General features: G+C 45.0%; 3 protein-coding genes across 9 annotated transcripts in view; 2 read left to right on the top strand and 1 right to left on the bottom strand.

The window, feature by feature from the left end:
• Positions 1-10,217, top strand: part of gabbr2 (gamma-aminobutyric acid (GABA) B receptor, 2) — an 80,341-nt gene extending 70,124 nt beyond the window's left edge. The window contains exons 14-19 of the mRNA XM_077548264.1: positions 5,701-5,811; positions 5,995-6,219; positions 6,292-6,474; positions 7,161-7,290; positions 8,168-8,285; positions 9,909-10,217. Of these exons, the coding sequence (XP_077404390.1) occupies positions 5,701-5,811; positions 5,995-6,219; positions 6,292-6,474; positions 7,161-7,290; positions 8,168-8,285; positions 9,909-10,074 (933 nt within the window). The 3' untranslated portion in view covers positions 10,075-10,217. The remainder of the gene's footprint in view (positions 1-5,700; positions 5,812-5,994; positions 6,220-6,291; positions 6,475-7,160; positions 7,291-8,167; positions 8,286-9,908) is intronic.
• A 3,541-nt stretch (positions 10,218-13,758) lies between these two features.
• Positions 13,759-25,453, bottom strand: elp2 (elongator acetyltransferase complex subunit 2). 6 transcript variants are annotated; one of them, XM_077548271.1, is made up of 21 exons: positions 25,287-25,453; positions 25,107-25,185; positions 24,667-24,737; positions 24,436-24,577; positions 24,025-24,102; positions 23,888-23,952; positions 23,745-23,817; positions 22,369-22,539; positions 22,206-22,289; positions 21,893-21,993; positions 19,651-19,779; positions 18,742-19,089; positions 18,596-18,665; positions 18,426-18,521; positions 17,963-18,020; positions 17,298-17,370; positions 17,006-17,189; positions 14,971-15,092; positions 14,747-14,889; positions 14,092-14,205; positions 13,759-14,005 (listed from the first exon to the last, which is right to left on the bottom strand). In XM_077548271.1, exons 1-21 carry the CDS (start codon positions 25,416-25,418, stop codon positions 13,846-13,848), a joined length of 2,493 nt encoding a protein of 830 aa, XP_077404397.1. In that variant the 5' UTR covers positions 25,419-25,453; the 3' UTR covers positions 13,759-13,845. The 6 variants fall into 6 exon arrangements, with proteins under 6 accessions (XP_077404397.1, XP_077404396.1, XP_077404394.1 ...); XM_077548270.1 differs by having other exon boundaries at positions 23,888-24,102; XM_077548268.1 differs by having other exon boundaries at positions 18,426-19,089.
• The window catches only part of ctnnal1 (catenin (cadherin-associated protein), alpha-like 1), a 36,678-nt gene continuing 25,291 nt past the window's right edge, over positions 14,885-26,271 (top strand). The window contains exons 1-6 of one of the 2 annotated variants that reach the window (XM_077548276.1): positions 14,885-15,146; positions 15,741-15,827; positions 15,905-15,966; positions 23,717-23,822; positions 23,912-23,988; positions 24,456-24,587. The gene's annotated coding sequence lies outside the window, so the exon portion shown is untranslated. The remainder of the gene's footprint in view (positions 15,147-15,740; positions 15,828-15,904; positions 15,967-23,716; positions 23,823-23,911; positions 23,989-24,455; positions 24,588-26,271) is intronic. The other variant, XM_077548277.1, reaches the window with a different exon arrangement.

The following is a 26,271-nucleotide window of genomic DNA, read 5'->3' as shown; positions in this document are numbered from 1 at the left end:
GGGAGGGATCGATCGGCCCGGAGAGAGAAAAGAAGAGAGAGAAAAGAGAGAGAAAAGAGAGAGAGAGACGGGTCGGCTCTTCTTCATTACGTCGATGGCAGGAAAGAAAGACGAGGTGGCGGCAAATAGACAGAAATGCATACGGAGAAAGGACGTTACAGGACGACGGCGGCCCGGCGGAAGGCGCCAAGTCGTGAAACAAACGCACGGGTCGCACGTTTGTTCTGCTTTCCGAGTGCTGCCAAACTGCAAGACGGACGACACCCGAGCAATTCATCACCTTTAATGTCTTCTCATATCGTCTCCTCTGACCGCGCCGGGATGCTCTCGGGGTGGCGGCATCAGTCAGCGGCGACGGTGACGGATGACCGAAGCCGGAGCCAAAGTCGATTGATTGAGCGCCCGCGCACGCCCCCGCGCACGCCCCCGCGCACGCCCCCGCGTGGCGTCTCGAAAGTAAACACTCGCCGTGTGCTGTAAACGGCGGCCTGATTTCATTGGCCGCTTTTTGGACGGCGCAGCCTCGGCATAAGGTGTCGTGTTTGCCAGTTGTGAGCGTGAGATCGGTGGCGAGATGGCCCAGGGTGCGCGTGTGTGCGCGTGTGTGCGCGTGTGTGCGCGCGTGTGTGCGTGACTCACCCGTGCTGGTGTGTGCGCATGCCGAGGTGTCGGCAAGGCTGTCACATTCAGCCAGCGGCGCCGCACCGGTTGTGTCAGCTGCCTCGGGCGGCCACCGATGCTCCGATCGCATAACTCGGCCTCGCCGCGCCACCTTTCTCACCGCTTGCCCCCCCCCCCCCTTCCCTGACTCGCCGGTGGCCGTTCCACTTTTTCTGCCGACGCGTGTGTTTTCCAGGCGATCGTTGTTGCCGCAAAAAAAGAATGTTTGAAAAGTGAAAATACTACTTTGGAGTTTTCATGTTGTTTCTCCGCCGGTGTGGGCATTCCGTAGCCGCCGTCTCCGTCAGTACGCCGCAACTCATTAGCAGTATTCGCACCTCACTGGCATTTAACGCCGCGCCACAAATACGACTCGGCCTGCCAGCCGACGCAAACAAACGGCGGAAACGTTGCGTCCTCGGGCAGTTCACGCGCAGATGGAAAGCGCCGCCGCGGGAAAGCGCTTAAACCAACGGCGGCCAAAAAACAAAAACCCGTCTCAGATAAGAAAAAGGCCGAGCAGGCTGCCTGGCATTTGCATATTCAAATGAGCCCGCCGCTCAGGGTTAGCCGCTTACGCTAATGACGCGTTTAGCTCTTCATAAATCAGCGAAGGCGCCGCCATGCCGAGCCCAGCAAGCGATGCTGCGCGTGCGTGCGCGTGTGCGTGCGCGTGCGTGCGCGTGCGTGCTTTTGTCTTGCGTTGTCACTTTACCGGCTTTGCTTCACCGCCACCTTTTTGCGTCTTCCGTCATCCCAATTGAGGAGATTTTTGCACGTGACCGGAAGACGGGATTTGATTGATTCTGGCCAGGCTCCTCAAATTGTGTTTTTTGGGTTGTATTGTTTTGTGACTTGAATAATTACAATCTGTTTGTTTTTTTTCAAATGAAAAATGTCATTAGATGACATGAAATGACATCATTATTCAAATGACGATGACTTCAAATGTAGCAATGCAGTAGTTTTGTGTATTTTACTTGTGTTCTGCGATGAATCTCATGACATCGAATATTATAATATCGTAGTTTTATTCAAAAGTCTCTTTAAGGACTCGTTTTGTATTTCACTTGTAATCATCTCTACCAGGATGAAAAGTTTGATTTGATTTCAATCTTATTATACGTCTTCTTGGGATGAGACATTTTTCTTTATTTGCATGACCTTGGGGAGTTTTTTTGTTTTTTAACTTCAACTTTTTCTTTGACACAAAATAGTGAAAACGTTTTCCAAGAACGGGAAGAAGATCTGCTTTTTCCGTTCTGCGCCGCCGTCGCCGCTCTGTCGGCGCTCCGTCGCTGCTACGTCGCCGCTCCGTCGCCGCTCCGTCGCCGCTCCGTCGCCGCTCCGTCGCCACTTAGAAGAAAAAGCTTTGTCAATTTCATCTGGCGACTCGGCACAGCGGCCGTGTCAAAGGTCGTCGGGCTGCGCTCCTATTAGCGGGATTAGCCGTCAAATTACGCACGACGCCTCGCGATGATCGCAAAATGCTCTCGTTCAAGCGGAGACGCTTTCATCTTCATCAGGAAGAAAGATGGAACCCGCAAAGCCTAATAAGGAACAACATGGCTGCCGCTTTCATCATTTGAAATGATTGCAAGAAAATGTGTCCAATAAAGCTTTATTTTTTTGTACATTTCGATTAATGTTAAGACGAGAAGACGTTTCTTTCTGACAAACGATATTTTTATTGTATTCACGTTAAAAAAGGTGACTTTGGCCCAGGATTTTTCTCAACGATGCATAAGTGTCAGAAATCGGGCAAGAAATCTCAATTATCATCGCAAATATCCTATTACTTAAAAAATACATTTGACTCTTTTTTGTTACAAAATCGTATTCACGTCTCGAACTTTAAAATGTCTATTTGATTTTGTTCTTCCCCCGACGATGCCAAAAAACATGAATGACTTGTAATGAATTGATCAATTACATTCAAAATAAATGTCATAATTGATCACTGATCAAAACAAAGACACTAACAATAATAACAAAAGAAGCATATTTGCTGTAAACGTCATCTTTTATCTTATTTCGGCCATCATCAAAAACGACCGTAAAACGCCTTTTCCTCGTTTGTAGTCGTTCTCGCGTACGTCATCAAACTTGCCATCAATTAGCGTCACTCAAGCAGCTTTGATATGAAAAGCGATTGGACGCCGCTCGTCAAAGCCGGTCCTCTCAAGAGCAGGAAGACAAGTCGGCGCTGTGTGTGCGGAGGTCGTCGCCGGCGTGCATGTAGGTCAGCGGAGGCTCGAGGGGGCGCAGCCGCACGGGAAGCACCAGGCAGGAATTGCTTCACTTGCTCCTCCGGACCTCGTCGTGCAGTCGCACGCTGAATTGCACTCGCTGACCTCCGCCAAGGAATACGCTGGCGTTTGATCGTATTCAATAGAAGAGATCCAAAAAATCCTTCTCCAACATTTCTGTGAGCGATGAGAAGCAATCATTGAATCTGCTTAGAGAACCCAAAAAAAGCCAGCAAAAGCCTACTAGAACATTTGAACTTTATTTGAGCTTGACTCAAGTCAATTGGATTTCGTGACCAACGTTTGACATAAAAATGTCCAAATCCATCATGTAGAAGCCTGATTCATTTTACTGTACATATCTTTGAAAATTAATTTGAACTCATTTGCTCCCCAAAACGTATAAATACGTTCTATTTTAAATATTGTCATGGTCCCAGAAACATTTCTACATTTTTTTGATGCGCGAGCATACACAAGGCTTTGATGCAGCCTCTGACCTGAAGAGGTCACTTAAAGCAACGGTAGTTATTACAAAAAACGGCCAGCAGGCGGCAGCAGAGTATAAGAGATTAACCAGGGCCATGTTGGAAAGAAGCTGTTTTATTCACATTTCTAAATAGATTTGTGAATAATGATGAAACTTAGCTCGCAAAACGGAAACAGATAGAAGTCTATTTTGAGATCTTTCTTTTGATAGCAATAGAAGAAAATCAGTCCAAATCCAATCAAACAGCCGGGAGCAAAGGGGGTTGCTTCAGTGAAAATGGCTGCCAGTCAATGAGTTCAATAGAAAACTCTGGATTGTTTTACTTCACTACCAAATTTCCTCACAGAGATCATAACGAAAGAAAGACGTTTGTCAACAAAGATATCCAATTTTGCATTCCAGGTTGGTTTGTAAGCATCCAAGCCTTGGGGGAGGTCTCGTTCCAGCTCATCATTTCCATTCAGGGTCGGCCTTCCTGTCTCCTTCCTCCCATTTATCGGGTCCCGCCTTGATCTCTTATCCCGCCATCCATCTCCATCCCGGCCTCCGTTTCTGCCGCCGCTCGCCGCCGGCTTCATCTAAAGTCTTCTGCCGGCGTTGCCGTCACGGGCCTAATGCCGTGAGAAATGACGGCGGACGGGCGCCTTTTGCCTTGCGTCCTCCGCCACCGTTGCCTGGCAACTCCCCAGACATCTCCCGCCTGCCGGGCCGCGATAGGCACGGCAGGCTAACGAGCGTTGCAACTCATTTGCGCTTATCGCGTCTTCTTTTTTTCCCGTGGTTTTCGGCGACGCGGCTTTCCTTTGCGCGTAGTCAACACACAAACAATTCCGCCGTTGTTGTTAGGATTTTAGAAAACGGCAAAAACATGAATGCGCATAATGATGGATGTGGTGTTGCGAAGAATGGGCTTGAATGGTCGTTAATAGCATGCGGGACGAGTGTGAAGCTGTGAGGCTAAATCGTCATGGGAAATAAGCAGGGATTGCAAACGCTTCCCTGGGGAACGCCACAAAATGCCACACATGACATATGATGTGCAATAAATACTATGTGTGTATTAAAATACAGGGACAAAGTCTGAAGTGAAGAAAATGTTGAAAAGAAATGTGGACTGCAAATATTTCCCTGAGGAACACCTGGCTTTGCAGTTGGTGTGCGACCATGCAAGGTGGCTCAGGTGATGTTTGTATTTCTATGTGGACAAAAGTTTTAGGACACAAGCCAAAATGTTGAAAATAATCAGGGACTTGAAACATTTCCCTGAGGAACTCCACTCAGAATGCATCGGATGTTGTGATATCAGAACACGCTGATTCAAAAAGTTTGAAAATGTCGTCTGGACAAAACTATTCTTTTCGGCTCTTTGGAGTTGGCATCAACAGATTTTGCGCCGGCGGGACTTTGTTTGCCTTCCTTTGGGTTTTCGCATCTCAAACGAAGCCCGGCGTGTCCTGATTTGGGCCGGGAACACAAAAGCAAACATTTCCAAATACATCTTCTTGCCTTTCAATAATTGAGCGCACCAACTATTTTCCCTCTCAGCGTTCCCGCACGACTCGCTTACCTGTGAGTCATTCCGTGTCCTGGTCCACTTTGTTCTGCTTGGATGTTCTGCTTGGACGTCACGGCCGGCTTTTAGGAGCGGCGGCTTTCCCGCGCCACAAATATTCCCACTCACACGATGGCGTCCTCAACTGGCCCTTTTAAGACAAAAGTGTGCCTTGACGCACGCGTGCGGGAGATTCGACGCACACGACGACGAGTCGCGCTCATTATTATTCCGGATTAGTCATTTGGATCAGGGGTTCATTGAAATCCACTTGGGAGGAGGAGAAGGGAAGGTGAGGATTCCCAAGACTTCAGTCTCCAGAATCGAGACCGGGACCAAAAAGACAGCACGTCTGCCATCTTGGGTCAAAGTGGCCATTTTGGATTGCTGGCACCGTCTCACTGAACAACATGAAACTTGGTATCGGCGTCTCTCGTGGGTCGACTCGCGATCAAAGAAAATCGATACCGTCGAATCCAAAAGAAATAAATCAATAAAATGACATCTGGTGAAATCTGTGAAAAAATAAATAAAAAATGATCATTTTAGCCGATAAAATCTGTTGTACGAAATATGTCTGAAATAAATGAATGGATTCATCAATGAATTCATTTGAATCCAGTGAAATCTTTTGTCATGTGTCAGAAAGGATGAAAAGTGTTGCAATCAACAAACAACAATGAAAGTCCTCCATGGTGGCTCCAAACCACCATTTTTACACGTTGCCTGCGTTGTGTGTGTGTGCTCAGGCGGACCCGCACGACGGCGACGTCGCCATCCGTCCCTTCTTGGAGCACTGCGAGAGCACCCACATGACCATCTGGCTGGGCATCGTCTACGCCAACAAGGGCCTGCTGATGGTGCGGGGACACCTTCCGTCACGCTTGCAGGCGCCGGTTCCGGGGCTCTCCGGGGCTCTCCGGTTCCGGGGCTCTCCGGTTCCGGGGCTCTCCGGTTCCTCTCCGGTTCCTCTCCGGTTCCGGGGCTCTCCGGTTCCGCGGCTCTCCGGCTCACGGCCTTCCTTTTGTCGCCCCCCTCCGCAGCTGTTCGGCTGCTTCCTGGCTTGGGAGACCCGGAACGTCAGCATTCCCGCCCTCAACGACAGCAAGTACATCGGCATGAGCGTCTACAACGTCGGCATCATGTGCATCATCGGCGCCGCCGTCTCCTTCCTCACCCGGGACCAGCCCAACGTCCAGTTCTGCATCGTGGCGCTGGTGATCATCTTCTGCAGCACCATCACGCTCTGCCTGGTCTTCGTCCCCAAGGTCAGTCAAGGACAACGACGACGTATTTGGCCGCCGTCGTCCAGCTAACGTGCTAACGCCGTCCTCTCCTAGTTCATCACCATGAGGACCAACCCGGACGCCGCCACGCAGAACCGCAGGATCAAGTTCACGCAGAACCAGAAGAAAGAGGACTCCAAGACCTCCACCTCGGTCACCAGCGTCAACCAGGCCAACACCTCCAGGCTGGACGGCCTTCAAACCGACAACCACCGCCTGCGCATGAGGATCACCGAGGTGACGCCAAAACGGACTCGCGGGCGTCTTTTCAACATCCGCATCCCGAAAAGCTGGTCTTGACGACAAGCATGAATTTTAGACGGCTCGTCGGGGAACCCACAAAAAAAAAAAAGTCTCGCGAAGACATGACTAACAAGACACGGCAAGTCGGCCATTTTGCTAACAAACGCTTATTTACGGTGGGTAGAACCCATTAGAATGTTCTTGAAAAATCCAAACCTCATTGCCAGTTTGGATTAGCAAGAGGACTTTTGGTAGGGACGTCTGCCATCGGTAGTCCCACCAAAAAGTTTCAAGAAGCCATGACTAAGACGAAGACACGGCAAGTCGGCCATTTTGGATACAAATGCTCATTTGGGGTTGGTAAAACCCACCAATATTTTCTTGACAAATTCAGCCCCCAAACTCGTTTTCAATTAATAACATGAAATTTGGCGGGAGTGTCCATCGGGAAAAGTCTCAAGGAGCCAAGACGCAAGTCTGCTCTTTTAGTTTGAGACGGCCATTTTGCGGTTCTCTTAGCCATTTCCAGTTTTCCGATTTTGTCCGATTTCTACAGATAGACGACACGATCGTGTTTTTGGCGACCGCGTGCAGTCTGAGCTCGACCACAAAATGGAACGCCGCTCCATAAACCACGTCAGCTGTCGGCCAAACATCTTGTGTGCTCTTTTGTGTCAAAGCTGGACAAGGAGCTGGAGGAGGTGACCATGCAGCTGCAGGACACCCCCGAGAAGACGCCCTACGGCAAACAGAACCACTACCCGGACGCCAACAACATCCTCAGCATACGCAACTTCGCCGACGGCAAAGGTGGCCGATCGTCCGCTCGCCCGCTCGCTCGTCGGACGTCCTCGTTCCGCACGGAAATGATTTGGTCTTGAAAAGGAAATATCGATTTGTTGTTTTGAAAGACAAATTGTGGAATGTCCAGAAGAAGAAGAAAGTGGACGATTGTTAAACAGCTGAAAATAAATGTGTTTAAAAATAAAATGAAAAGTACAAAATTAGATGCAACAATTCCCAATATTAGTACTGCGGATTCCAAATTGAGTGAGAAAAAAATGATAACGGTCACAATTTAAAGTCCAAATTTTGCAAGAAGGAAACGTGCTGCAGTTTTACTTTAACTTTATGGATTACAAAATAACTAAACGCAATTTTCCAGGGAAAAAATTGGCATATTATGAGAACGAATCTGAAATTTCCCAAGAATAAATATTTTAGTATTCTGTGAATCAAGTCCAAATTCAATGAGTAGAATTTGTCCTTTAGATTTAAAAAACAAAGTCCAAGTATTACCAAAATAAAGTTGTCATTTTAACAGAATCAATAAACTCTTGCAAGTAACAAAAAGTTGTAATTGTCTGAAATTATAGATAAAAAATGGGTGGAACAAAAACTGTTTTAAGTGAATAAAGTCCAAATATCGATTATTATTTAGTAAATTTGCAAAAATGAGGGCTCTGAATTGATGATGAAATTCCGCTCCGTTCTTTCATTTACAGAAAAAACTTTCAGCCGAATGTCCCCGAACTCGGTGCGTTGGTGTTAAAGAGCTCATGGAAGATATCCTAAAAAAATTGGCCCAATTGCTTTAAGACAACCAAAAAAGGCATTTTTTCAATGAACTCTGGCAAAAGGAGCGCTGTCGTTCCTAAAGCCGCCTCCATCTTGCATTTGTGCGCAGATGCCGACCGGAGCCTCCTGAAGAACCACCTGGAGCAGAAGCCTCAGGGCCAGTGGGGCTCCATGGATCCTTCCAGAATAACCAGAGGTCCCCTGGAGGACATCAACTCCCCCGAACAGTAAGCGCCCCCGTACCCCCTCATGAAATGCACCGGCTTTTTGTTTTTTTTGTTTTTTTGGGGTAGCCGGCAGCAATTGCTCGGCGGTTGCCGTGGCAACAAGAACCCTGCGAGAGCTCATCGCACCAACGTTCCTCGCCCACGCCGCGCGCACGCCAGACTCGCCGCGTTGGCTTGTGGGTCCTCATAATTCATGAGGACGCGGCATGGTCGTCATGCATCATTTACGCAAGCGCCGCCCCCACACAAAATGGCCGACTTTGACAGGTAGAATGTCGGGAAGAGGCTTACGTAAGGCGGCTCCGGAAATAGAGCGCAACGCTGGCAGCTATTCCCGAGCGAGCCCGATGAATGTTTGATTGCGCGCCGGCGAAAGGAAAGAAGCAAGCGAGCTCACATCTTGGAAGACGAAGACGCCGTTTTTGACAAACGTCACCGAATTAGCGACGATGACTGCAAAAGTGTCACGGAATATTTTTACTACCATCAATCACGTCTGGGGAGCCTTTTCATATGCAAATCAACTGTGACATAATAAGAGGATAACTCGTTCTGCAATGCTATTCAAAAATTGGAAGGAAAAATTACATGAATAAAAAATGATTACAAATAGTAAGTGCATACTTATAAAATTGTAATGTGAAAAAAAAAAACATTTGGCGAGAATTTTTTATTTTTTTCGCAAGACAAGAACTCATAACTACTATGACAAACAAATAGGCTAATATTACAAGAAAAGGACTAAAATATTTTTATTCAAGCACAAATTAGTGTATTGTCAGTCTAATATTGTATTAAGTGGAAAAATCAAAAGACAAATAAATTACTGTATAAAAAAAAAAAGTGGGGAAAAAATCTTAACTTGATGAGAATTTATTTCTAAAAACATGAAAATATTTTGGGGTGAAAACATTGCACTGTCAGTAAAGTTGTAAATAAATAAAAATGAATACATTTATTTTGTAAATAAAATGTCAAATATTATCATTATTTCTAAATGCAAAAGTTGTCATTTTACCAAAATGAAATATTGAGATTTTATTTTCGTTCATTATGTGGAAAAAATCAATCATTTTGCAAGCCCAAATATTGTAGGAAGGGAAATCTGAATGTCTTGGCTTTTAGTTTCATTTGTTTATTAAATATTTCTAACGTGAACGTTTTGGAGGCGGCTCATGTAATAATGTGAATACATTCATTAGTTGAAGAGGGAAAAAGTCTTCATATTAAACAATAAAATCCACGAGAATTTGAGGATCGATTTATTGAAATTTGAATTTGTAAAATAAAATAATGGATGTGAAAAAAGTTGTTTGACAAAGAAAAAAAACTGCCCAAAAAAGTTCTACTTTTGACTTTCAAATCATTTACAGTGGACATAAAAAGCCAACTAAAACAGCTCAAGTTCATTGGGTGTTCATCTGAGGCACTTGAAATAATGACAAGTCCCATTTCGCATGATCACAGCCCCCCCACCCCCAGTTATGGGGGTGTGTACACTTATGCAACCACATCATCATACTTGTTTAGGTCCCCTTTTGAGAGCAATTGTTTTTTCCCCTTCAGTTTTTGGGCAACCCAACTTTGAATGTTGTTGTTTTTGTTTGTTTTGTGCGTGTTTAGCATCCAGCGGCGTCTGTCGCTGCAGCTGCCCATCCTGCATCACGCCTACCTGCCGTCCATCGGCGGCGTGGACGCCAGCTGCACCAGCCCCACCGACAGCCCCGGATCCAGCCCGCGACACAGACACATGCCGCCCTCCTACCGGGTCATGGTGTCGGGCCTGTAACGCCGCCGCCACCCTTCCAGTACACACACACACACACACACACACACACAACTGTCTTTTGGTGTGTTGGTGTCTTTTCTACCGCAGACCGACTGCTCGCAACCCGACGCACTTTTGCGCCTCCCCGCCCAACTCGGCCGACTGACCCGTTAGCGAGATTGCTAATTACCCACGACGGCGACCGCGGCGTAGCCTTCGGGGTGGGCCCTCTTTTGCCCCGCCCACTAGAAATTGTGACTTTGTAAATATCGTGGTTCGGGCACACCGCGGATGTCGACGGCTCGTTTTGGCGTCCAGATGCTAACAATGCTAACTGATAGCCTTTCTTTTTACGCTTCTCAAACTCGACAAAAAAAAATTTGAATTCCCCAAAACAGACCAGAAATGATGAGAAGTTCTTAATTTTGCACGACGAAAATGCACAATTGGGCAAAAGCCTTTCAATAGCAAGAGTGTACATTTGTCATATTGCGACAATTTCGACACATTTCTATTCGTTACATTATGTCTGAATACGACGAGTAGAAATTTGTCAAAATATGACAGAAATTCCTGGTTATTACAAATGAGTCATTTTGACAATTGCAACATTGTAATAATATGACACGTTTCGACTCAATGATGACATTTTGCATTTTACCACAACAGCGTATCCGAAAAGTTCCTCATATTACCACAATAGTATGACAAATATGCTTCATATTTAGACATGGTAACGTCACAACGACAAATTGATACTCAAAATATGACCTCATATCTAAATGTGACAAGTATGAATTTGTCATCATATGACGGTGACAGAAATGTCCAATGAAATATGAGCATGTCCAAATGTTTCACTTTGACCCATTCGAGATTGTCATAATATGACACATTTATATTTTTCATTTGACTGCAGTAACCTCCAATTATTACGCGTCGATTGTGACAATCACAAATTGATGCATTCTTCGACATTGTTATCGAAATCTGACAAATTCCTAATCATGACCAGGATCAATATTGCGACAATAATGTCTAAATGGTCGCAATATGACCAAATTGTACGACTTCAGTCCCGATATTTTCACTTTAGAGGATGAGTTCCGACAAATGTATAATCATTGCGGATATCAATTTGACAACGAATAAATTGTCATATGACAACTTTATATTTATTTAAAAATGATGTGAAATTTGTCAGCAATTCAGAGGTTATTTCACATGCGAAAAAAATGAATTAAAAAAATCCAACACAACAAAATTCTCCCAGGACTTAATTCCATTCCAGCGCAATCAAATGGAGCCCCGATTCCCGCCAAGAAGGCGTCGCCAAGGAGGCGTCGCCAAGGAGGCGTCGCCAAGGAGGCGTCGCCAAGGAGGCGTCGCCAAGGAGGCGTCGCCAAGGAGGCGTCGCCAAGAAGGCGTCCAAGCACACTCCTCTGGCCTGCGTTGCGACGGAGATTTCTCCTTTTGGTTACTCGGAGCTAATTTGTTGTTTTTCACCATCGGTGTCTTGGTTTTTGTCTTGTTTTTTTGCTTGTGAAAGGCGACCGTCCTCGCGCTGTGCCTGTCGTCTTCTGCACTCACCGTTGTCATGGCGCCGCAAACACACACACACGCGCACGCACATTCGGGACGGCAGGAGTGCACTTCTTGCTTAAGCGAGCAGAAACCGGACTCCAGTTCTGACTCGGGAACGGAAAAGGAGCGGGAGGTGGACTTTTCAAAGCTTCGGCATGGCTCCGCCCACTTTCTGGAAGCGAGCGCCGCTCCTGCCACTCCGGGTCCAAACCATAACAATCCAGAGAGACGTTGAGCAAAATCCAAGTGGACATTTTCTATTCTGTGACATTTTACGTGATTGTGTACAATTTGCAGATACCTTCAGCACAGGTGTCCATGGAGACCATCTTTTTCTTTCTTTCTTCCTTTTTTTCAACTTATGAATTGTTGGGCTGTTTTTCCTCAAGACGGCATGAACTCTAATGTAGACTTCACACCGATGTTATAAAAAAAAAAGGGGGGGGGGTTGAATGCTCCTTTTGTAGTCGTATGAACATGTGAGCAGACAGAAGTAAACCATCCTAGCACTGTTTTTTTATTTGATTGCCCCAAAAATGATTTCCTTTTTTTGGGGTGTTCTCAAAATTTGGGCCATCAATTGCTGTTTTTTTTTTTTTTTTTTTACCAGAGCCGCACTGAAAAGGAGAAAAAAATATTACGATAGTCGTAATAGCAATAAAGTTGTTGGGTTTGAATTTTTTTTTTTATGTATTCATTTTTTTTGCAGAAAAAGGTGGATTCAAAATGATGTATTTCAGACATTTCCTTCGCTTCCCCTGATAAAATTTTAACTTCTCAATTTATTTAAACATTTCTCTTCAAAAATCTAGAATAAAATTTTCTCAAGAAAATGTCAGAATATTACGACATTAAAGACTAAAGTTCACAATGAAAAATGTTTTTCAGCAAGTGAATTTCAAACAAAATAAAGATTTGTTTTCTTTTTGAAAAATAAAACATTCTGGCAGTTTTATGAGTAATCTCAAAATATTCTTAATTGAAAGAAACTTCCCTCATGGAATATTCAGACTTTTTCTTGTAGATCAAATTTGAGAAATTCTTTAAAAAAAACCAACTGAATTCAATCTTTCCTCGCCCACCGCCGTTAACAATGAAACCTTCTCATGAATATTTTTGACTCTCAAATAAGAAGAAACAACTTTATTCCAATTTTTTTTCCTCTCAGCGCGGCCTTACACGTTGACAAAAATCAAAACGCGTCTGCAAAAGTGCGACTTATTGCGGTGCAAAGGTTTGTTTTGTCACTGATTGTGCTTGACTTGCTAACAATAAAGCGGTTATGATTATTAGGACTATTCATAAAACAACAGTAACCAAAACTTGCGTTCAAGAGGGGCAATAACTTGTTTTCTGTTACCAGACAGAGTGAACTGCAGTATATAGATATTTATATATAAATATATATATAATACATAGATATATATATATTAACAAAAAAAAAAAAGTATACGTAAAAGATCTTTAAGTACCATTTTTACATTTGTTTCACAAAATTATATGCCACCAGGATACTTTGGAAGTCGTTGTTTTTGAATTATTTTTTTTTCTATTTTTGAAATCTTTATTTACAGTATCTGTAACGATGTTATGTACAGACGAGGTATAGATATGGAACCGTTGTATAAACTAAGTATCACATTTTGGAACACCTGAACGTTACTTTTTGTTTTTGTGGGGCGGGTGGGCGGGTCTTGTCATTGTGGGCGTGGTTTCATTGTGAGCGGGATTCGAGAAGCGCCATTCTTCTTTTCTTGTCTGAATGTTCTGGACAGCCTTTTACGTTTCACATCATCGTTGAATAAAGTGAGACTGAAAGTGATCTTTGTTGCTTTCAAATGTCCTTGCACGTTTGCAGGCATCTTTCCTGGACGAGCCTTCAAGGGCGTCCCAACATTAATAGATGGCGCTCCGGCGGAACGGCCGCTTCCTCCAACCACGCGACGCCGGACCAAAATCTCCCCGACAACGTGGCAGCCCACTTCAAGGCTTGCCTTCATGTTGTCGTTTGTGCGAGGTGGCCGTGACATTGCCGTGACCACCCGTTGGACACGCCTACCTCTTCACAGCTGGCAAAAACATGGTGGCTCATTAACAAAACAAACACCATCAGAGAGCAAATTAAAAAAAAATGTTTATTGGTTTGTATAAATAAAAAAACAAAACAAGTTCTTCAAGTGGTGCGCACGAGGGTGACAACAGGTGGCGCTAAAGAGCCTCTGCGTTGATATCGAAGATCTTGACTGCATGGTCGGCGCCGGCGCTGGCCAGCTGCAGCCAGGCGCTCTCCTCCGAGACCCCCGCCCGACCCGCCCGACCCGCCCGGGGCCTCCAGCGCAGCCTTTTGACAGCCAGAGTGTGACTTTGCCTGTTGGACGACGCACGGTGAAGACAAACAAAGCTGGCGAGGACACAAAAGATTCATGAGGAGATCAACGTCTGGCGGAAGGATACCAAGGCTCGGTTTCTCCGTATCGGATCCAGTCTTGGCCTCCGGCTGGATCTTCATCGGGTCTCCACCCGTACACCGTTATGCGACCGCTCTCCAGTCCCACGGCGAGCAGGTAACTGAGGAGGAAAGATGGCGAAAAACAGCAACTGTTTGAGAAAACAAGTAGGATTTGGAAAATACGCATTCAAGATATCATTCGATGCAATGTAAGGAAAGAAAACCGTTTTTGGACACATTTTTGCTTCACTTCAATGGATATCGTGTTGGTGTGCACGGCTTGGCCACCAGGGGGCAGCATAACAATATACAGAGCTGCTGATCGTTTGTGCTGATAAGACGTGTGATTGGTCAACTGCTGGTCACATGACATATGGACACCATCTTGTTATCCTGCTGAAACCAAGTTGGCCAAACTAGCAACAGCTCTGATCATATATAATATTGTTTAACAATAACTTCTAATTGTAGTTTTATCAGAACATTTGTTGTCCAAGCAGACGACTAGCGCTAACAACAATAAGTAATGCCAGTAGCCGGAAATCCGTTTAAAAAGTGACCTTATGTATTGTCCCTTGCCAAACATTTTGTTTGTTCTTGGCATTGGAAAACATTGAAATGCGATATATTGCTATGAGGTCGCTAAGTGTGTGCGTGTACCTGTTGTCGGAGCAGAGCCGAGGGCAGAAAGCGACGGCCGTAGCAGAATCGGCCACATCCAAGATGGAGGAGCTCGGCTTCACCTGACGAGGAGCCACGGAATCTCCATGCTGGTCTTTGCTACAAGGTCCCCACACAATCACCTGCGAGACACACAAAGTACGGCGTGGAGTACTCCGGCCCGCCGCGCTCTACTCGGCGCTGTGGGCGTGGCAGGAAGTCACCTTTTTGTCCCGACTGGACGTGACAAAATAGGAGCCGTCGGGACTCCAGTCACATGACCAGATGATGCGGCTGTGCACCGACGTGTCCTTCGTGGTGCGTGCGTACAAACCGTAATCGGGCTCTACGCATGCACACAACAACAACAACCACAACAACAACAACAACAAACATGGAGGTGGGTCAAGCACTATTGCCTCATCAAAGTAGTAGGACTCGTAGGAATGCCGTAACAGCGCTAGTCAGTACTATGTGGTGCTAGTATCGGTAGTGCTAGCACTATAATTAGCAACTGTGACACAAAGTAAAGATAGTAGGAATAATCGTAATTGCTACTCAAAGAAAATGTTGTAGTAAATGGAAGAAACTGTAGTAGCGGCAGTAGTAAGAGTCGAAGAATGACAAGTAGTAGAAATTGTGCGAGAAGAATGATTGGTAGTAGTCTAAGTAATTGTAATTAAAAAAATAGTAGCAGTAGTAGTATAGTACTGGAAGAGCAACTGCTAGTTGTAATAATAATAATAATAATAATAATAGTGTAACCAGGGTGATTTTTGTACATTGTATTATTATAATTTTAAGATACTTTATTATATTGTATACTTAGATTAATTCAAATTCATATTTTATATAAAAAATGATATCGATGTCTTCGTCTCTTTCTCATTTGTTATTGTTATGCTAAGGATAGCATGAAATAATCACGTGATTTCGTTAGCTTCATTTAACGTCCCACGTCATTTTACGTAGCGTCTGACGTCATTTTACGTAGCGTCTGGTGTCCCGTTCCTTCAAATGACCGCGCGTGCTAAGCCGGCTAGTGTTGGTGTGGTCGACGTCCCTTCGAGAAATGTTGCAGGTAAAAGATTTGTAGCTGCTTCAAAGGTGCGTTTTTGCTTGAATTTCTGACCGCTCTGATTTGCTGTCAACTCACAGGTGCTTCTACCACAGACGCGTGTCATTTGTGTTACCCACGCAACAGAGAAAAGAGGCAATTGGTGAGTCCGTTCAATTGTTTGTATTAGCATGCTAACAGCTAGCCGCTAATTCCATGTATAGCGAATGGGACTCGGGACAAAATTGCGGCTAACAAGATTTGTCCACAGGTGGTTTTATTTACACTTTTAATAAATACTTGTTGTTAATCTGGCGTTTCCCCTCCAAATGGCCGTGATTTATTGTTATTGTGTATAGATGTGTTTTTAATTGAACCTTTTTAAAATTACCCGCTGACATTTACCTGCCAATTAACACTTGATGAATGTAAACATTGTACTGATAGTATTTTTGCATTATGACAAGGTGCAGCACATACAAAATGTTTTTGGGCAGTACAGTATACTCAATATTATTTTTGCCTTGAATGTACATAAACTACTAAGATTTTAAATGAAAGGGATTTCAGTTTAATCATATTTCTAAGCATTGTTTATAGTTGGCCTAGTTACACACAGGCCAAGTTCTTAATGCTAGAATGACATTGACGGTGAACGACCCAAATTTCTTTGCCTCACTTCGCTCATGACAGTGGAGGTATCAGTAGGACCGGAAGGATGATATAGTATTAGATCATTATATATATATATATATATTATTATTATTATTATTATTATTATTATTATTATTATTAGATTCTATTATATCTAGTAAGTGATGAACTAGTAACTAAGGATGGGCGAATACGGAAACCAGGCTTCGGGCTGATACCAATTTTAAGATATCGGATACACTTGCAAGGTGCCAATACCAGCCACAGATACTTAATGTTAAAAAAAAAATCCATAATTGAGTAAGTCTTCATCAGCAGTAATTGGTGCTCAACTGCGGCATTTTGACATATCAGTAAATCGTCATCTGTGTCAGAAAGCAAGATCTATTCAGAATTGTTTTGTTATATAGAATTAAAAGTACTCAAAGAGTTAACACTTCCAATGGTATTAGTCTAAAAAGGTAGTATTGAACATCCCTAGCAGTAACAGTAAAAGTAGTAGTGGTGGCACAAGAAGTGCGGTAGTAATTGTAATATTAGTGCAGTACCTGGACCAGCCTGGTGTCGGCGCCACAGAGACCAGGTGCGGTCTCTGGAGACGAGCAGCAGCATGGCGCCGTCGGGCGAGAAAGCCATCTGCGTGACGGTGAGGGAGTGGCACGGCAGCGCCTGCAACTGGCGCCACGTGGCCGTGCTCCATAGCAGCACTGACGCGTGCTCCGCCTTGGACGCCTAACGGCCCCACACCACGAGAATAAGAAATACTTGGACGTCGGTGGTAACGCCATTTGCGACTTCAATTCCTTGCTTGTAGCGCCATTTACTAAGAGAAATAAATACCTTGCACGCCGACGCCACCACCGTCCCGCCGCTGTCGGCCGCCAGGCAGAACATCTCGAAGCCGTGGCCGTACCTGGCGGGCCGCGTGCACAAAAAGGACAATTTGTCACGCCGCCCGTTTACATTGAGCGCTAAATGAGGCACTGAAGTCACAGCCAGGCAACAAACTGCCCCCATACGTCATGTTTACGGCAAAACGACTTGTAAATGGAATTAGCAATGGGAGGGAGGCAATACATCGGGTGTGTGCGCGTGTGTCATGGCAGCAAGTGGGATGATGAAAAGGAGGCAAGAGCATCGTTTTCACACGCAATTAAGCCTCGGGGCCCACAGCAAAAATAAACAATTCCATCTCGCCGCATTGGAAACCTTTAAAAAGAGGAAAAGTCATCGTTCTTTTTTTTATGGCTCCCAGGAGAATGTTAAGTTTGTTTGTGTTTTTGGGTCCAATCGGTGGCCGTTCTAAATGTGCTACGAGCAAAGCGCATGCGCAATACGCACGCACACCGCTTTGTCTGCCAGCTGTATTAACCAATAAAGTTGGCTGCTAGGCTGACAGCCGGTCACATGACTTGTAGGTTTCGGGCTGAGTGACAGTTGATGGCTTTGGAAGCCTGTCGTACCAGGAACTCTAACCTTCCTGCAAAAAGTCGGCGCATACTCACAGTTTTTGGACCTCGGGCCAAAGAGTGTTCTGCAGCAGATCATCCTCCGGTGGAGGTGCTACAAGCAGGCACACAAAAGTGCATCAGTTGACTAGAGTCAACTAGTACGATGGCGTATTAGGGCCACGTCTAATTTTATTGTAGTTATTTTGGGGGGAGTTTAATATTATGAGAAAAAGTGGAAAATGCATGAGGCTATTTTTTTCTTGGAATATTATCCTCCAACCCCCAAGACTGTAGACTAGTCTTTTTTTTTTAATTTTTTTTTTATAATTATTATTTTTAAGTACTGTCATGTCTTCTCAGACAATAAAAAATAGTACAAATGGTGCTTGAACCTTTTATTAGAAATGAGTTGATATTAAATATCACTGTTGAGTAAAGTTGACAAATCAACTCGTCTGTAGTAGTGATCAAATGAAGGTGACCTAATTAATGATGATGTATCGGCGAGTAAGCGTACCGCTCATGTTGACGGGCTGGAAGTAGAACTCTTGGTATTGGTCGGAGACGCTGCTGAACTTCTCCTGTCCGTCTTTGCTTGCCGGTCCAGGATCACCTGTCAATGAAAGCAAAGGTGTTTTGAGTGTCCGGCGCCCAAATGGAAGGACGCCGCGGCCAAGCCCGTCTTGCCTGGAAAGACGGCCTTGTTGGACAATCCCAACGCAGGCGTGCTGGCGCCTTCGGGCAGCCGGGCGCAGTCCTGCCAAGGAGAAGGTACAAAAGTCTGGCCCGGTACAACGTGCGACATTTCCCAGCCGGCGCCACGGGATCCTCACGTCGGACGCCAGCAGTTCCTCTCTGGACGTGCCCGAGATGTTGGCCAAGTTCTCCACAAAGTTGCGCGGCGCCTGGAAGACGCGCAGGACCTTCTCGTCGGCGCCCGACACCAACATGAAGCGGCCCAGCGTGGCCAAGCACTGCATGTCGTAGCCGTGGATCTGCGGTCGCGAGATCTCGTGCCAGGTGGGACGCCGCCCGCCCCCCGGCTTGCTCCTCCACGGCGTGAAGAGGCGGGCGGTCTGGTCCGAGCTCACGCTGATGACAAACTCGCCCTCGGGGTCCCAGCTCAGGTCCTGGACCGCGTCAAAGTGGCCTGACAGCACCACGTCGGGCCTCCACTCACCCTGATCGGATTATGGACATCGGACACAAAAATGGTGGCAAAACAATCTGACTTTGCAGTCATGCTTGTTTTTAAAGCGCGTTCTGAAAATGTGTCTGTGAGCGAGCTCTTCGATATGCACAATTGCTCGTCAAGACATGACGACAGAACAAATCTTGACAGTATGTGTTCATGTAAAAACTACGTATTAAAAACTGTATCTGGTTAAAAAAAAAAGTGTTAAAGATAGTATCTTTGGTAAGAAGTTTTAAAAAATGGTGTCAAAACAATTTTAATAATAATAATAATAGTGTAAAGTATTAAAAACAGTATCTATGGTAAGAAATATTAAAACAAGATCAGTTTTTTTTAATAAAAACATTAAAATGTGGTTAAAAAGCATTTAAAAATAGTGTTGTAAAAATAAATATTAAAAATAGTATCTATGGTTAAAAATGCATTTAAATAAAAGAGTATATGTGACCGTTCTCGAAGCGCAATGAGGTGTTGCCATGGCGACGTGACGGCACACAAAGAAGCGTCGCGCACAACGCAGGAGCAGCGCGTGTGGTACAGAACGTACCGAGATGGCGTCCTTGCTCCACAGGTGGAGGGCGCCGTGGAAGGCGTGAGCCAGGATCATGCAAGCGTCCGGACTCATCTGGCAGCCGTAGAAGCCCAGCGTGTTGCCGCCCACCTCCCCGACGCGGACCTGGTGGGGGAAACGAGACTCAGTCATCAGAGGAAGAAAAATCCAAATTTAAAAAAAAAACGATTTGGAGGAACTGTCATGAGAACCAGAAAGCCGGAAGCAAATAACTCATTGTTACAAAAGGGTGTTATTGTCACATTTATCAGTTTCATAACTAACTTCACTAATTTAGCATTGTGACATGACACAAATTTATCGAACTTTAAACTGAACACGCAGACAACAAGGCCTCCACGTGTTGCGCTGTCCGGCCGACGTGTTAATTAGCATCGCGCGCCGTTAGCTCGCCTCGCTAACAACCTCAACACATTAGCAGGCCTTCAAGCGAGGTGGGTGGGGGGTAAACACCCAAGAAGAGCCCAAGCCTTTCATGAGCTCTCGCTCGTCAAAGAGACAAAATGCTAATTCCAAGTTCAATTCGCCGGCGCGCCTTTGATGCGCGCTGGAGTGCGTGTGTGTGTGCGCGCGCGTGTGCGAGGTTAAGCTTCTTGTGTAGACCGAGCACCAGTCGGTTCAAAGCGTTTGCCTCTCGTTTGAGGAGTGTGCGCGTGTGCCATTGAGGCCGATGTATAAAAGGAGGCGTAAAGATGGTTCACACCTGACTGAACTTCAAACACACACATAATGATTTTCTTGCGCGCCGAGCGCCTTTGTGCGTCGCTTCGGGTGCTAATCGCTCTCCGGTCGGGTTCTTTAGAAATTGAAGTTGCACAAACGTGATTGGTCAAGAGACTAGCGGGTAGAGCAAAATATGATGACATCGGGACTAACTACAAGTACTTTATTTGAATTTTTGAATGTAACAATCTGCGAAGGTGATTGTTTGAGAGATGTGTAGCCATCATCATCCAATCACCTTCCTCGATGATGTTTCAATGCTAAACCATTTAGCATTTAGCACAGGAAGGCACAATCTGTTCCAAAAATAATGGCTAACTTTTTTGACATTGAAGATGCACAAATGTGACATGTCACAATGCTAAACAGTTTAGCATTTAGCGCGGGCATGCTAAACGCATGACGCTTTGGCGTTTTCACTAGAGCTGAGTATTGATTCTAATTTTTTCCAATAGATCCGATTCTCAAGAGTTAAATTCGATTTTTCCCAATTTGATTCACTTCAATCCAAAATTGATTAATTATGGAACATCAAATCTTCTTAAATGTCAAGGACATGATAAAAACTCCACAGGTATTAAGTTCCAAAATAAATTTAGCAGAGGCAGTAACTGGTCTAATGATTTTGTTTATTCATGAAAGTAACACGTGTTATAATCAATTAAGTGTTACACAAACATTGACATCAGCAAGGATGAGATGAAAATATTTTCAGCATTCTCATTTAATAACTGTAAATATAAACATGCAAGAAGTCAGGTCTTTCATAAATTTAAGAAAATACGTTTGAATTCATGTGAACAGTAAATTTCAAGCAAACAGTAAGATACAAAAAATCAGCTTTTAAAAATCTATTTTCTTAAGAATTTATGGGGAAAAAATGAGATTTTAAAAATCGATTCATGGTTTTATGAATCAATGTTGGGCTCGAAAAGGAAAATCACTTCAATATCGATTATTGCATTTATTTATTTTTAAACCCAGCCCTAGTTTAACCCTTAAAAAATGGGAACCGGTTGAAATTTTCAATCTAACGACTTTTATCCAAGAGGAGACTGTGGGCAGCAAAAAAGCGGTTCGTTGCAGCAAAACGGAGTGTTTGGAGTTGTTGTGAGGGTGCAAATTGAAATCATGTTCAAAAAGATCAAGCTGCGGGGCACAGATGGCCGGGAGAGCGCTTTCCTTCTTTTGATTTCTCTGTTGTCCAGGCTTATGTTAAATTTAGCCTTGTAACGGCACAGCGGCAGATGTCGGGAGATGAGGTGGCGGGAGGGGAGGGAGGGATAGAGGGTGAGAGTGAGCGCGCACGGGAGGAGGAGAAGGAAACAAAGAGAAAAGAGGGAAGAAAAAGACAGAAGGCAAAAGAGAGAAAGTGACTGGCGGGGGGGAGAGAGGAGGATCAAGAGCTCATAAGCCACGAATGTGTGTGTGTGCGCGCGTGTGTGTGTGCGCGCGTGTGTGCGCATGTCTCTCCAGGTTGTCGGCACACACTCACCTGCTCCATCCAGACTCCAGAGGCCTGGTCCGGGGTCCAAAGGATCATGGTCTTGTCCATGGAGGCGGAGAGCAAACTGAGAGACTCGTGCCTCTTGCCCCCTGCAGGGGGCGACAAACACCATTGACTTCCCATTCTATTTGCGGAATAGGGATGAGCCTACCACAAACTGTGAAAATGCGCAAGCACATTCTTATAGATGCTACAAGATGGCGGCAAAGCCCCTTTTTTTTTTTTTTTTTTTTTTTTACAATGACCTGACGAAATGGAGCTCCTCCCTTCCCGTCAACATAGTTCCTTCCTATTTCCTTACCCTCGTAAGTCGGAGGCTGCCAGTGTACGCCGTACACCCAGTTCTCATGTCCCGCCAGGACCGTTTCCAGAGCCACTGCAAAAACTGAAGACGCAAAACACACCAACTAGAAACGAGCGCAAGACGACTAGCGGCTACTTGATTAGCATCAAGCGTCGCTCGCCTGCGCCGCTGTCCCCCTCTTGCTCTTCTAATCCAAAAACGTCCTCTTTCATTTTGATGACTGCGTCGTCCTGCTCGCCCTCGGCGCGGGCGCCGCTCCCGGACTTGGCGCGGAGCCGCCACACTCGGATGAGACAGTCCTGCGAGCAGCTGGCCAGCAGCAGCTCGCCACCTGCGCAAACGCGGGCGCACGTTCAAGTCTACCAGTCATGTTGATGAGGTGGAAGAAGGACTCTTATTTGATTGGAGACGCCTGCTAATCAATCATCCAGTAACATTCACACGTCACTATTAAGTTATTTTGTATATGATTTAGTTTGGTTTTTATATATTTTTTAGAATTTTTTTTCATCAAGTATTCTACCGATTAGCAGCTAAATCTAAATGTTGCATTAGAAGTGTAAATGGCTAACAGTTAGCCTAGCCCGTGTGCATGTTGATGTAGTTAATGAGCCCAGCAGAAGCAGGCGACCACCTTTGCCGGTATGAGTATGTGAAGAACGGTGACACGCCAGCGGGGTAATAAATACCCGCCGGCAGGCGGTAAACAAGTCCAACACGCGGTGCCGTCTCGGCGCCTGAGCGATGTTCGCTCGACCGACCGCTGGCCTCGTTCGGCGCGGTGATGAACGGCGACGGGGGCTGAAAGTGACGCTTGGCCGCCTGCGACAAAGGCGGCGAGACGACAGCGAGGAGGAAGAGGAGGAGGTCTTTATTGTTTGTCAATGGGTGACACGGCATGATTAAAGTTAATGAGGGTTTGTTTTGGGTCGCAGCCAAAATGGAGGTTTGACTCTGCCCGTTTAGGCAGGACTTACTCTCGCCGTCTGCCGGTTGTAACTAAATTTAGTCATGTGATGGCTCAAAGTACATTTCAAAATTCAACCTGTTTATTGTCTATTTTGTCATCTACTGCAGCCCGTTTAGGCAGCAAATCTGTTCGGCCGGACATGGTTGCGTGAAATTCAAAATGGTGACAAACCACCAGTTACTGTCAATGTTGGGTTTGTACTGCAGCAAATCTATTGAGCCAGAGTTCTGGCGTCTGAAGTAAGAAGTAACGTAAAAATGGTTACTGCGCTGCTTTTCCATTTCTACTGCGACCTGTCCAGGCAGCAACTCTATTGGTTGAGCTTCAATTGCACCCTCTGCTGGTTGTAACAAAAAAAATGAGCTTACAGGTAAGGTCCCAAAGCTAAATTGGCAGATGCAGCATACGGTACTTTACCATGTTTACGTCCACTGCCGTTTAGGCAGCTAACCTGTTGACTGACTTAAGTGAGCACAGGCCATTAGTAAGTAAATATTATGCAAGTATGTCATTTGTTTAATTTCCATTTCTACTGCAGCGACTCAAACACACACTTCAAACCTCACCTACGGACGTCCAGGCGACACCTCGCACCCAGTCCTCGTGTCCCTGCAGCATCATGACTCTCTGCAGCTTCTGCTGGGGTAAATGTCAGACTTCAAACTTGACTTCCTTCTTTAGATTCCAAATAAAGCAAGAGTGAGCTCACCTTCTCCGGGGACTGCACGTACAGGTGGACTCGAGAGTCGTCGCCCCCGCAGGCCAAAATGGGAACTGCGAGAGGAGACAGATGCAGCACATGGATGACAAGTAGGGAAAATAATGAGCACAAGTTGTACAGCGTACCTTTGGTGCCTGGCAGCAGGGACAGGGAGACGTCCATCATGAACCCGCCACCAAACGTTAGCGAGTGGAGGCATTCGGCTGGAGAAAACAAACAAAAAAACATTTCTTATTGTATACATGGCGTGACGGGAAAAAGTATTTGCTGCCTCCTGGATCTTTTTCAAGCATATTTATCAGTTGAATGTCATTTTTTGAGTCAGGTAACTTGAACTTTGAGTCAGGTAAAAGGGCATTATGTTGGGTTAATTTTGTTCAAACATTAAAATTAACACAATTGAGACCATTTGAAAGTGCTTTTTTTTGGGGGGGGGGACCATGACATCTCTGTGCATTATTATTATTAGAAATCAATAAGGTGGCAAGTACTTTGTTCCATGCTATATTAATGTGGTGACTTTCTTCGGCTCATACCCTCTTTGGCGTCACCACAGAGCCAAAGCCTGACGCTGGAGTCCGCCGCTGCAGAGGCCACCAGGATACTTGGGCCAGCGTAGAGGGCGTCCACAGCGCAAACGGCACCCGTGTGGCCTTTACACTCCGTCGACTGGACAAACTGCATGGACGTGAGTCTTCAAAAATGAGGAGGGGGGGGGACTGTGCAACAACAACAACAACACAATCCTGTTCCTTGGTGAGGTTTACCTTGCCATTGTGAGCAGCCCAGACCAGGAGCCGGCTATCTGAGCCTCCTGAGACCAAGTGGGTTTCAGGAGCTGTGGTTTGAAAAATGTAACAGAAGAATTTGCTCAGATTAAAACAGACAAGCACACATGGGAGGGGTTTGGAGGGGGCATTTTCCTCCATTAATGTAATATACAATCCTGTAATTCACAAAAACAGCCAGTTGTGTGTAGACTTTTGATATCAAATTTATACAAATCTGTTATTATTATTATTATTATTTAAAGCTGTAACCTGTTTCAGTTTTCATATGTGTAAGAATGCATCTTTCAATGGCCTGACCATTTACTGTCAAGGTAGGCAACAATAACAATGTGACACTGCCCCCTAGACGGACGACAGCGGTATCACACATGCAGTCAAAGGATAACTGATATCTGTATTTATTTGAACAAACTTACCACCGTCATCTTTATGGACCCATCGGACTGCGTTTACTCTTGCCGTGTGGCCATTCAACATTGACAAAACTCTTCTTTCCTGTCATAAAAAAAGCCCCAAGGTGCCTTGTTATCTCGAAGATGGTCAGTCAGTTGTGGGAATTGAGCGCTAAATGTGACCACAATGACTTGACGTCCTACCTGGGGTTCGTACAGGGCTACGGAGTTGCATGTCCCGAAGGCGAGCGTCCCCCCGCGGCCCCAAGACACCACGTTGGGCGTCCGGTTGGCCGAACAGGCGACATGGCATGTTTCGAGCCTGAGCGCCGCCATCTTGCTGACGTATGACGAAAGGAAATGGCGTCACAGCTGATGACGGCCGTTGTGCAACACGAGCTGCAGCATAACGTTCCGCTTTTGTATTCATTTAAAATAAAAGTAGATAAATGAAAAATCAATAACATACAAAAAATAATACGAACGAAAATGCGCACAAAATATAAATTAAATAAATTCAAAAGGCAAACATTGTAATCAGTCAACTTAATATAAAATAGAAGTACAAAAAAGTAATGAAAATAAAGCCATAATAAATTGAAATAAAGCAAATCTAATATAATGCGAAAAAAAGAACGAGCTTGCTAATAATAATTGAACAAAAATAAATAGTAGTTTTGACAAAATTAATAACGTGAGGTGCAGCTTTAAAATATGGCCGCTAGGTGGCAAAATACACTAGTAAAACCTCAATATGGGCCTCCTATTCAAATACAGTACTGTAAAAATATATTTTGCTGTATGTTACAAGTGCTTTAACGAGCACATTGCATTCGATTGCCTCTGTTTTCCGTTTTGCCTGAGTGAAGTAAACAAAATGGAACACACACCATTTCTTTCAACCTCATTTGACATTCATGCCAATCACAGCGACTCCGTCCCCAGACAAGCTAACTAAGCCCATTTTGACACATTGCCGACACACCACAAATCACAATGTAAACCTCTCCCAGTGTTGACAGTGTTGAATAATTGGTCTCAGCTGAGCTACTGTGCTTGTTAAATAAAAAGCCTTGAGGTTTTTCTTTAAGATTCAAGTGTTGAAGCGACACTTTTGTCACTACGACTTGGAATGACAGCTTGACACAGTGACAAAATGGAGAACGATTGATGGCAAGTCATTTGTTTA

The sequence above is a fragment of the Vanacampus margaritifer genome, chromosome 17 (genome assembly GCF_051991255.1).
Source record: "Vanacampus margaritifer isolate UIUO_Vmar chromosome 17, RoL_Vmar_1.0, whole genome shotgun sequence".
Lineage (NCBI taxonomy): Eukaryota > Metazoa > Chordata > Actinopteri > Syngnathiformes > Syngnathidae > Vanacampus > Vanacampus margaritifer.
The sequence above is the reverse complement of the archived record's forward strand: the minus strand, read 5'-3'. Positions and strand labels throughout refer to the sequence as shown.

Coding starts and splice junctions, on each gene's coding strand:
- elp2 (XM_077548266.1), bottom strand. CDS start 25,418: ATGGCGGCGCTCAGGCTCGAAACATGCCATGTCGCCTGTTCGGCCAAC. Junction 22,540..23,744: donor TGTCGCCTGGACGTCCGTAG/GTGAGGTTTGAA, acceptor GCGTTTGCGCAG/GTGGCGAGCTGCTGCTGGCC. Junction 18,021..18,425: donor CCAGCCCGTCAACATGAGCG/GTACGCTTACTC, acceptor GCCTGCTTGTAG/CACCTCCACCGGAGGATGAT.